Genomic DNA, 12,935 nt, shown 5'->3' with positions numbered 1-12,935 from the left:
CTACGTCTCATGTCCCACGTCCCACGTCTTACCTTCCACGTCCCACATAGCACGTCTCACGTCCCACATTATTGCACTGAAATACTTGATTCTTTCATAAAATAATGGTCATGACCAAAATTTGGTCGAGTCGGCACTAGTCCAAATTTAGCCGTATTCGGTCAAGTAAGTCTCGAACGAAATTTGACTATATTCAATTTAGTCGGTTGTGATCGAAAATTGACCATGTTCAGTCAAGTCGGTCACGACCGACGAACTTAGTGGAGTCAACCCTGACCGAAATTTGACTGATCAGGCCCTGGCCAAATGTGGCCATATTGACTGATCTGAAATTTGACTGATCAGGCTCTAGCCAAAATTTGGTCGTATTAGGCAAAATCGACCCTGGTCGAAATTCAGTCGCATCCAGTCAAGTCGATCTTGACTAAAATTTTGTCAAGTCGACCTTGGCCCAAATTTGGTAATGTCATCCAAGTTCGTCCCATGTTGAAATTTGGCATCGTTGGCCCCGACAAAAAATCTGCCAAATTATATGGTGTCAGCCCTATGGACAAGTTTTAAAAAAAAAATTGAATTTATTTTATAAAAAATAGATTTTGTATTTTGAACTTGATCCAAATATTTATATCTGGATTTAAACTTGATCTAAATATTTGGGTTTGGATTTCTAAAAATCTAATCTACTTTTTTTGAAAAAATGGATTTAGATCGAAAATCTAATCCAATTATTTGGATCCAAAATGGAAAAATCCAATCCATTATCACCCCTGTATTTTCAAGTTTTTGTTCAAATGCACTTACGTATTCTTTTATGATAATTGTGTGGATGTAACATTAATATTTTATAAGTTTAATCAAATTTTAAGTTTCTCATAAATTTAAATATTTTTAATCAAATCTTTTATTAAAATAATTTATCTACATTGAGTATTTAAAAATTTTATATTTTTATTTGATTGGATTTCAACCGGCAATTTGTTATGATTCTTTAACGTGTCTCCACATGGTATAATTAAATTTCAAATCTCTCTTAAATTTGGTATTTTAATTGAGTTCCTGTTAAAAAATTCATTTTATTGTGTCTAAAATATTTAGATTTTCTAACTCAAACTCTTACATCAACTAATGTAATTTGTCCTTTTGGATTTATTTTCACGACTTTTATATTTATATATATAGATAGAAAATATATAAATAAAATAAAATAATAAATTTATTTTATAACATATCTTTTTATATCTTTCATATTTTTATAATTTATAGAAATTATTAATTCTCGCAATATTTCATATTATAGTTATATGATATTTTATATTTTATATTATAATATTGCTCTTAAAATTTTATAAGTTTGAATCCCAACTAAATTTATATTAAACTCTTCAAATCAAGATGCAGACATGAGCAAATGTTTAGTGAGACTTTAAATGTAATTACTTGCTTGTTGTTTGTTATTTTTCTCGTAGAAACATTTAAATAATTAGCAATACAGTTAAAGAGGAAAAGCCTAATTAGAAAATATACAAAATTGTAATACTCAATAAAATAAACAAATAAAAGAATAATTAAAAATATTTAATTAAACCCAGAGTATGTTGGTTCAAACTTATTCATAAGCACTTATAAAAAGGTAAAATAAATAAGTTAATTTACAAATATTTTTCTCTCATAAAGTTCCTCTAAATTATTATTTTAAACGTGCAGATAAATTAATTTTAATTCATAAAAAACTCTATTTACTTTTAAGTTTTTATAGAAAAACTTATCGAAACAAGTTCAAAATATTTGTAACCCAAACTTCATCTCATCTCATGGTTTATATTTGTAACTTCAAAGTCATTTTCTTGAAATGTTGTTTTACATTTAACAAATCCATTTTACTGGTATTATGGTATGTAAAAAAATTAATGAACATTTCATAGTGAAGACATTGCATAAAAATGAAAAAATAAACAAATAAAAATTCATGGACGTTTTTTTTTTTATAAGGATATAATTCATAAAATATTTTTTATTAACTAATAAAAGAACCATATTATTATCTTATCTACCATCTTTCTATAAGCACAGCAAAGGAAACTTGTACGGGATTCATTCAACAAAAGGCTTTCATTACATTTTGATTGGAATATATTACAAAGTTTGACAGAAACTTTCATCTTGAGTTGGCTATGACCAGCTTATTCTCTACTTCAACTTCAACTGCATTTTTCATCGAATCCATGTCAACTTCACTCATGTCAGTGGAAAAAAGAATTTTTTTACATGATTGTATCAAATATTCAAGTGTTGGATTTGGTAAACTACTATTGGAAACCATTTTGTTGGCCTCGTTCATTAGTCCAACAATCGTATCCTTCTGAAACCGGTGAGAATTATTCTTTAATAGTTTCAACCAAGACGATTTGGAAAATGGCTGCGAGTCTTTTGGGAGATTGTTGGTCATACATGTGAGAGCAGCAACGTAGTCTTCTCTCTCAAGCTTAGAACAAAACATCTCCTTCACCAGAGAAGTTGGTGGAGTTCGATCCATGTCGGTTAAGTGTTTCCATGTTATCTCCAATGGCCGTTCCTAGAACCCAAGTTCCATAGGTTAACAACATGATCTAGATTCTCCCATAAATTTAACATTTGTCACAATATAGTTTGTATCAATAAGGACAAAGCTGGACTTAGAACTATAATATAGCAGCAAGCTATTCACCAGGACAACATCAAAACAAAAGTACATGATACAGAAAAACTCAACTATCTATGGTGTCGATATGTGTTTTGGTATGAGTCGAGTTTCTATGCTAAGTTTTTGTGTGTTTGTCCTTTACTGTGTCTTCAAAATATATTATTTTTGGTAATATTAAAAAGATTTTTAATATATTTTAAAACATCAAAATCAGTGTATTTTAAAGACAAAGCAGGGACAAAAAAGAAATCAGCAAAGAATCCAAATAGATTTTGAACCAAACATGACATGTTGATACTAATTACAAGGCAGCAACTCAAACATGTACGTGAATAAGGAAATTTCCAAAACATTAAGGTTATTCAGTACATCTTTAAATTAAATTTGCTTAGATTATTGTAGTTATTCAAAACAACACAGACAAATTTTGAAGAGGAAAGCAAGAAAATGTAAAGTCTGTTTTATATTCTTCATCTTCTTTGGCAACCAAGCATGTTTTTCATCCTACTTACTCCCAACTTAGTATGCATATATCCTAAATCACTTCATGCTCAAAAGAAAAATGTTAATCACGTGATCATAAAAAGGATCACTCATAAACACATGGATATGTAGAAAAGGAATGGAAGGTTACCTTTCCCGCTCTTGAAGCATCCAATACCATTTGAAGATGACGTTTTGGATTGAAATGATAACCTTGGTACAACATCCTTTGATAGACATGATCAAAATAATCCCATCTCTGCTCTGAAACACATGCATCTAACATGGTGTTGAATGTGTATGTATCTGGTACCACCACCATCTTGTAATCAGTATTTCCCCTCAGACAATTTGCATTTTCTGACATCTGCTCAAACAACGCTTTAGCTTCTTGAAACATGCCATGTTCCAAATAAGCTTTCAGCAATATGTTATGTGTAACCAGGTTTGGAGCACAAACTTCCTTCATTTTCTCAAAAATATAAGCCCCATCTTGAATATTTCCAGAGTCTAGACTTGCTTGCATCAAACCAGTGTACGTCACTACCAGTGGTTTATTTGCAACCTTGCATATCTTGTCTATCTGTCAAAAGATGAATGATTCCTTGGTAATGGAGCAATTTAAAAGTGTATAAATATTATAACTTATTTTCGTAATAGACAGGACATTTCAAACCAAGAGAATTTATTCAACACAGAATTGAAAGTCAACAACATTGATCCAACCAATTTACGTCAATTGCAGTGATGACAATCAAGTTCACACTTTATTGAGGTGCAAATATTATGCATATGACACAGTTTAACAAAACATCATTGATCTATTCATGCATTCAAACTTTTCATATAAAACGAAATAACATCACCACAACTATCCTATTCAAAAGACAACAGTGAGAGAGAATAGGAATAATAAAAAGCACCTGCTTTAGTGCCTCGTAACTTCTTCCAGCTGCACAGAGGCATCGAGCCAGATCATAATAAAGAGAAGCCGAACCTACAATTCCTCGATTTTCCATTTCTTGAACAGCCAATATAGCCTCATCACTTTTTCCCTCTTTCCACAGTGTATTTACAAGAACTGCATATAACAGGAAGGTCAAGATTATAAAAGTTAAGCGAATGGCAATTTAGCATAGATATGAAATAAATGAGAATACCTCTATACGTCAATGAATTGGGAACGAAAGACTTCTGAAGTTTTCTGAAAAATTCATGAACCAAGTTGTACTTGCCACACGAAAGCATCACCTGTTCAAGCATTATACAAATTCATGAACTATGTGCAAGTTAGCATTCATGTATACATACTTGTTTCCAAAGTTGTATTTGTCCATGGAAACAAAGTTTCCACTTGCTGTATAATTGAACTCAACTAGGAGCAAGAACCTTGACCTAAATCTTGAAGTTCCCAAATTTAATGGGTTATGGCATTATATTCATTTGAGTAAAATTTGAATTAAACGTTGCTTTCAAGCTAGCCACAACACATCACTTAGTAAAATTAAATACTTCCTCCAATTCCATGTGCAAAAGAGCAAGTGGACTACTCTTCTAAGTGGATGTACTATTTTTGCCCCTTATTATTTTCTCTTCTGTACTCTGTATGAACTGCTGCTGCTCTAGGAGATTTATCTTACAAAACTATATAATGTATTTTGCTTCTAATAGAATCTCAATATTCTTAAATTAAAACAAAAAGAGAAACAAAACAAAACTACCCAATTTTACTTCCCAGCTTGATTAAAAAGATTTGTTATTTACCAATAAGCGTGTAAAATATTCAAATGTTTTATAAATTATCAAAAAACTAGAGGCAAGTACTACCTCCATGACTAGGCCGTAAGTTGTGGCAGAAGGTTGTTGCCCTTGCTGCTTTAACTGCTGCAAAACCCAAAAGGCTCCTTCCCATTGTTTCTGCTTAACACAAGCGTTAAGCACCTGCAAGCCAAATTAATATATAAATGCTAAATTAATTTGGACAACTAAGAAAGTTACTAAAAAAATGCTATTTTTAAATACAACATTAAAGTAAAGAATATGGACTGTATGAAACCCAGCTACAACAGGGTAGAAAAGACATATAAATGCCCTACAGAACAACTGAGCTATACATATATAAAAAATTGCAAGTACGTGAACTTTTATCATAATCACCCATTCAAGGAAGTAATTGAACCGCTATGCAACTTCAGATAAAAAAATTCACTTGGGAAAACATTCATAGGAAGATGATGGATCATCACAATCTTCTCATCGCAACCAAAATAGAGAAAAAGAAAAAGAAAATTATTTGGTCAAAATACAAACTATTTTTTCAAGACCAAAAAAGAATTAGCTACACAAAAAATGGTTTCTAATGTGTTAAAATATATATTATATTTTTAACTACAGAAACTATCACATCACCTCACAACAAATAAATTTAACCATAAGGATATTTTTGAATTTAACTTGTGCATTCAAAATGATGTGTCCAGTCCCAAAGCCATGGTAGAACAACTAGACATCTTAAAACTAAGTTCTTCTTTAAACAACTTACTGCATGATAGACTACAATATCTGGTTCCAGCCTTGGGTCCCAGCTCTTAAATACCCCTGTTTTAAACTTTTTCTTTGGTGGTGATCGCATAATATCAATCACATCAAAGAGCTCCTTCATATGCCCTGCTTGTCCAAGAGTCACAGCAATGCTCCGATAAGCTACTAAATCAGGATACGAGGACATTTGTTGCTGGAAGGAAAGGAAAGAGAGTTAGGGAAGTTTCCCATATTTCCACATTTTAAAAACAAGGATTTTTCATGGATTACCTGCATTGCATGAAATATATTTAGTGCCTCAACAGGTCTCCTGGACTTTCCAAGTGCAAAAAGAGCAGCAGTATATATATTCCTAATGTCAAAGAGATAGAACATAACTTTACATGTCAAAAGGTTCCTCTCTCTGTGTTGAAAATCAGTCTTACACCAATGACTAACATTAAATGACTAATATTTTGGGATCTGCTACTAGATTGAAAACACGTGGGCTTACAGAATCAAAGTGTAATATAGTTTCCAAATAAACAAACACACACACCATGTGATCACACATCTAGTTTCTTTAAAAAGTTTATAATTAGGCATGTTGGCATGAAAGATAAACGGATAATTAAGCATTTTTTTTCAATGGTTGATTACTTTAAAACCATTTTCTAAGATATCTACACAGGTGACTAACTAATTGTAGTTCAAGTATCAGTCAGACAAAGTACCACAGCCCACTGAAGTACCTTATCTTAGTGGACTTGAAACGTTCACGCTTTTGAAGCCATTCAATCACCTGTATCACTCGCTGCCAGTTTCCTAGTTTTCCCAAGATTGTGATAATCCTTGTTATGGAATAGTCAGAAAATTTAAGCCTTGCACTTCTGATCATCTTAGAAAATATCCATTCAGGTAAATTGATGTCTGCACCATTTAACCTGTTTGAGAAAATGGTAAAGACATGATTACAATAATAAAAACATTAAAAAATTACACGTTGAGAATAGTTATTTGATTATCAATTTAAGGACGAAAAGAAAGTATTATGCATGATGCACAGTGGCAAATTATGCATGATGCAACTCCAAATCACAACCAAGGATTACAAATCCACAGATTACCAACTTTGAAAGGAAGTAAGGAACGTTCAAAAAAAAGTAATTTGATGTTACGCACGCAGCTGATGAAAGTATTCCTTTAATGACTAAACCCTTAATTCTACACTTGTGTCACACTGATTCAACTCAGATCAAGGGAAAGCCACCAAAGTGCAAAATGTTTGATGTGAGAAAAATCCTAGACAGAAAAAATTACATCTATGATGTGAAGCCAAACAATCATTGACCTGGCTATAAATATCATACGCAAGTTTAGGCACTGAGCCTTCTCTGTAGATAGCTTCAATTGTTCCCTGAGGCACCACCTTACTAAAATTTGTTCATGAAAGAAAAGTGAAAAATCATCACAAAAGTTTACGTATATACTTAAATCCTGAGCATATTATTTTGTCTATTTTAGGTATCCCAAAAGCAAGAAAGAAAGAAAAAACTACATACGAATTGGCTAGATTTTGGATTTTCTCCTCCATTTCCTTGTGTGAAAATTGTAACTTTCTGATAACCTGGTTCGGGTCTTCCAGATTCTCAAATGCTGCTCGTTCCACCTCCGAACTGTCAGAATCATAACCCCTGTCAATGAAACGCTTGCGGCCTCCATTGATTCTCACATTAGACATGCCATTTCTATTTATAAAACTTCCATTCTCAGTGTGTCTTCTTACAATCCCTTTGTCTTGAACATTTTGTGTTACTACAATTTTATCTCTATAAGGGATTTTACCCTGTGTGTTGTAATCCCTCTGTTTGCTACCAACACCCTTCTCTCCCATAATCTTTGAAGAATACAAATCATGAACAACTTCCCTCTTTATGACACTCCCACGGCTACCATTAAAACTAGACCTAACAATACTCTTAGATTTTGGTTCTAAACTATAACTCTGGCGTTTCAACGACCCATTTTTCTGCTTTGCCTTTACATCAAGGTCGTTTTCTCTCCCATCGTTTTCACTTCTAAATCCTTTAGTACCTGATCTTCTGACCTTGCCACTACTTCTGGAGGAACCTTCTTCAGCACCTTCATGCCCATCTTTTCTCTCAATTTTCATTCTTGCACTGCTAAATTTTTTGGTGTTGTTATCACCCTTTTCCGTCGTCTTCTGTTTTCTAGTAGTGCCAGCACGCTTCTTGTCCCTCACAGTTCTGGCAGATTCCATAGCCTTCAAATATTCGTCAAAGGAAGGCTTAAATTCTGAGTCTTTCGGAAGAACCGCATCACTAATCAACCCAACATTAGAGCCACCATTCAGTGAAGCAGAAACTGCACCGAAATTCGGCTTCCGAGTCTGAAAAACCCGAACTTTCCCCGTAAACCTCGCGTTCAGAGCATTCCCGAAAAAGGGTCTCAAAGAAATAGGAACCTTATAGGAAGATAACGAATTGGCACCGAAATGCAAAACAGAAGCAGAAGCAGAATTTCCACTAATTTCAAATCCAGTAACTCCCATCTCAAACAAAATGAACAGTACAACGTTAAGGGCTTACGAAGGAGTCATGTGTAGCTGCTTCCTCGGAGGAACACACTTACTGAAAAACCAGTATGTTCTATCTCTCTCAAATTATCGCGATGTGAACTAAGGGCACATTTGTTTTCTGATAATCGGTTTTACCTATAAGGGGGAAAAATATAATCGCTGACAGAGGTAAAAGAAACCACGAATTTTCGTTAATTTGTGTAATAATTGTTTTAAAAACTCTACTGAAAAATTTGTACGTTTTTTATATTTAAAAAAAAAATTACATGGAAGTTATTAAAATTTAAATTGTTTATATTAATTTTAGATTTAAAGTATTCATTCTTTTTGGAATAAAATATATCTTTTGTTAAAATGGAATAGAATGCTTTCTATTAACGGTAAATAAATTAGTCATTGTTGTGCTGGATCATTGCATTTTCAATGGAAATGTGTTGAACAAACTCTATCTTAATATGCAATCATTCAAGTGAACTAAATTCAAACTTTGTAAAAGTTATTGCAACTATTAACTTTTTTTTATATATGTGTGTATAATTGTTAAATAAAATTATATACATCGATCTGTAATTCAGTTTTTGGTACAAATCGTAATTTAATTACTATGTTTGCATAACAGATACATTTTTGTTTGTTGAATAATTTTAATTTTATAATTTTAAGGGAGTAATTGTTAAAAGAAAGTCATCATCTTCGGTCATGGGTAGTTTTATCTTCTAAACTCATATTACGTTCGAGAATAAACTCTTTTTAATATATATATATATATATATATATATATATATATATATATATATATATATTAAAATATATAAAGATGAATATCTTAAAAAATACATTAAAATACAATGGTTTGATTATGTTTTAAGTTTGTTATAAATTTGAAAATTTTCGATGGAGTTCTAATAAAAAATTTTAGTCGATTAAAAACATAATAAATTTAATTTTTTGAATTAAATAAGAGTTGCTAACTTAGTATATCTCTAGTTAACTTGGTGATATGATTGACGTTGTTATTATCTTCACATTTCAACTTGTTCAGTTGTTACTACATATAGTTTTACTATTTAGAATTTCTATAAATTATAATTTTATAAATATGATTATATATAACGATATGATAGTATAACAGTATGAGATATAATGATATGAAAATATGACCATATAATAATATAATGATATGACGATATTAAAATATAATAATATAACGATAAGACAATGTAACGATATAATAATATAACGATACGACGGTATGACAATATGACGATATAATAATATGGTGATATGACGATATAATAATATGGTAATATGACGATATAATTATAAAATGATATAACAATATAACGACAACACGTTATAACGATGACAATATAACGATTTGATGACATGATGATATACAGTGGCGAATCTTGCTCGATATTTGCGAGATGCCAAAATACACTTAAAATTTATATATTTAATTATGGATCCGTAAGATTATTGAACTCAATAATAATTGAATCAATACTAAAATTTTTAGTTATATTTTGTTTTTAATGTAAATAATCATATTGTCAGCAAAAAAATTCATCTTCCGTTTTATTTTGCAATCTTATTTTGCTAATTTTCATTGTAGAAAAAATATTAAAAGATAATTTATCATAATTTAAATAAAAATTGCGATACGTAATTAATAAAAGAAAAATATATGATAATCAAGTCACAGTTAAAAACCAATTATTAAAAAACACTTAGTGAATTGTTTTTTCTTCTATATTTATAAAAATGAATATACCAAATACTCGTGATATACAAAATAATATTGATTATTAAACTAATATTTCACTGTCAATTCAGAAAAAAAGAATTTCCTTTTTCTTCAATAATAGAAGAAAGCATACAAAAATGAGAATACAAAACAATGAATTTGTGTTCAACTTTATTTTTTTCTTCATAAACAAAAGAAAACAAAACAAGTAAAAGTCTAAAGTCAATACAATATTGTGAGAAACTCAAAAAAGAGTGAAAGAGAAAATAAAAAATATCTTAATAAATTTTTTTATTATTATTAAATTTAATTTTATGCTTTATTATTTATTAGCATTAAATGTTATATTTTATAAAATAAATAAAAAGATACCTATTTTAATTCTTATCATTTCTCAATATATACTTTTATTGTTTAAAAAATTATAAAAAATCAAATTTCTTATACATAATTTAAAAAATTATAAATAAAACAATTTTCATATAAAATAAATAAAAAATTTTCAAAAAAAGTTGGGGGGGCCATGACTCCCCGTTGTCCGTTGGTCCGCTTGTGACAATATAATATAACTATATAATGATATAACAATAATATGATATAACGATGTACAATATGATGATATAATACAATAAAAATATGATGACATAACAATACGATGATATAACGATACGACAATATGATGATATAATGTTAAAATGATATAACTATATGACAATATAATAATATGACGATACGATCATACAACGACAACATTATAATTATATAACTATATAACAATATGACGATATAATAATAAAACTATAATTTATTAAATCATAAAATATAAAATTATAATTTCTAAAATTTTAAAAATAATAAAATAATAGATCACATCCGAGTGACATGACAAAACAATAATCAAGTCACTCGAACACCTGGTTCACTAAATTAGCAAAATAAAAAATTAACAAACACAATTAAATTAAAAAAATTAAATCTATTGACTATCATAAAAATTTAGTAGGGACTCAATTCTAAGTTCCAAACTTGATCATAATCTTAAAACATAATTAAGTTAAATATAATTAAGAGAAATAAAAGTTTACAAAAACTTTTTTTAAGTTATGTTTTAAAATACCGTTTAAATGACTCACTCATGTTTCAATATGTTTATTTATTCTTAATCTTTTATTTTATATTTTACAAAATCATCAAGGACATAAAATGTTAGTTAATAAGGTGAATGTTTATAATAAAAATTTAAAAACCAGATATATTTTATACTTTACACATTTAAAACTAACATCTCTACATATTTATACATCTGAGATAACTTTAATTTGGGCCACCAACTTTGTGGTTTTAGCGTTAAGCCCAGTAATAAGCTCTCGAAAGATTTGGGCCGGAGCAAAATATAGAGTATACAACGGTAGTTTCACTCGCAGAGGAAAATTAGGGTTTCATTTCATTTTCGCCTATTTAATTTGCAACCCACCCATTCACAGCCTCGCTCGCTCGCTCCTTTCTGTGTTCTTCAATTCTGTGAGTACTTGCATAATTTCTGCGAATTTCATCTACTTTTTTTAAATTTATTTTCTTTATTCTTCGCGTTTCTGCTTCTGCATTTGGCCGGTGATGCATGATTAATTTGTCCGTACCATCTGAGACTCTGTCTCTGACGAATGAAATTCTTGAATCTGAGGCCCTCGTTCTTTCAACGTTTCTGAATAATAATTGTTTTCGTGTTAGTTTTTCGAATAGTGATTGCGTAATTTTAGAGCATCAAATTACCAATGCACTTATAAGTTTTTGTGGTTTCTGTTTTTCTCTTCTATTGTTTTCATTTATTTACGAAGAAGCTTCTGTGAGTGAAAAAGGCAATAAATTAGAGTCTCTGGGTTGCTTATTCAATGGCGATTTCAGCGCTGTACGTTGCCGATAAAAACTTTGAGCTGAGAAATTGGCTTGGGTCTCTGTAGGCTCATGCATTCGGATGTTCATACACTTTTTTCTGTTTTTTTTTTCAGAATTTTATTTCTGAGTACCCTTTCGGTCTTAATGCTATTTGGATTACAAAGTTTTTCTTTTTAATTATAACATGTCATGGTATGAAAAGTGTTTTTTGATTCATCATCTAATTCGACTCGGTCTCAAAGTGATCATCTTCATCTGTTTTTTAAAAATTCATTGTCACCTGTGGTTTCATATTGTTGTAGAACCAATGGTCTCGAGTTTAACCTTAATGGACACCTAAGTTTAATGTTAAGTGGAAGTTTAATCAAAAACTAAATTTTGATTTTCATAGTGTTGTATAGATCCAATGGTTTCTGTTTTTCACTTCTATTGTTTTCATTTATCTATGTAGAAGCTTTTGTGAGTGAAGAGGCAATAAATTAGAGTCTCTGAGTTGCTTATTCCGTGGTGATTTCAGCGCTGTACGTTGCCGATAAGAACTTTGATCTGAGAAATTTGCTTGTGTCTCTGTAGGCTCATGCATTCGGATGTTCATACATTTTTTTTCTGATATTTTTTCAGAATTTGATTTCTGAGTTTCCTTTCGGTCGTAAGATGTATGTTAAATGTTTGGATTACAAAGTCTTTGTTTTCAAAATTTACCAGAAAATACAGTTTACCATCCTAGATACCCCTTTAACAGTATTAACAACATTGGTTCACCCAAATTTTTTAAGATTATACAGATTAGACAAATTTCGCGAGAGTAGTCATGTGATGATTTTTGGTATAATATAGGATTAATTAGTTTACTTATCAAAAATATTGTCATAACAAAACCCCAAAAATTCTTCGGAAGATTTGCTTGAAAAGATAAAATTTTTTCAAACATTCAACACATGTTTGATAAATGCTTTCAATTAAACCATTTTGAGCACGACTAAAATGTTGTAACCCGACAATGTTTTGTAAAT

General features: G+C 30.3%; 1 protein-coding gene, 1 long non-coding RNA gene and 1 other non-coding gene across 3 annotated transcripts; 2 read left to right on the top strand and 1 right to left on the bottom strand.

Moving 5' to 3' along the window:
• Positions 1-2,090: 2,090 nt before the first annotated feature.
• On the bottom strand, positions 2,091-8,404 carry EMB2279 (pentatricopeptide (PPR) repeat-containing protein). Its single transcript, XM_028055332.2, has 9 exons — positions 7,246-8,404; positions 6,436-6,627; positions 5,975-6,056; positions 5,706-5,897; positions 4,991-5,104; positions 4,324-4,414; positions 4,087-4,244; positions 3,315-3,746; positions 2,091-2,572 (listed from the first exon to the last, which is right to left on the bottom strand). Exons 1-9 carry the CDS (start codon positions 8,253-8,255, stop codon positions 2,156-2,158), a joined length of 2,688 nt encoding a protein of 895 aa, XP_027911133.1. The 5' UTR covers positions 8,256-8,404; the 3' UTR covers positions 2,091-2,155.
• A 2,962-nt stretch (positions 8,405-11,366) lies between these two features.
• On the top strand, positions 11,367-12,673 carry LOC114170025 (uncharacterized). Its single transcript, XR_003601032.2, has 2 exons — positions 11,367-11,550; positions 12,374-12,673. It is a non-coding gene; the product is annotated as an uncharacterized LOC114170025 (long non-coding RNA).
• Positions 11,636-11,714, top strand: LOC114170964 (small nucleolar RNA snoR117). Its single transcript, XR_003601314.1, has one exon. It is a non-coding gene; the product is annotated as a small nucleolar RNA snoR117 (small nucleolar RNA).
• Positions 12,674-12,935: the final 262 nt, after the last annotated feature.

This window comes from Vigna unguiculata, chromosome 11 (genome assembly GCF_037176805.1).
Source record: "Vigna unguiculata cultivar grain cowpea cultivar isolate G323 ecotype 2 chromosome 11, ASM3717680v1, whole genome shotgun sequence".
NCBI lineage: Eukaryota > Viridiplantae > Streptophyta > Magnoliopsida > Fabales > Fabaceae > Vigna > Vigna unguiculata.
The sequence above is the reverse complement of the archived record's forward strand: the minus strand, read 5'-3'. Positions and strand labels throughout refer to the sequence as shown.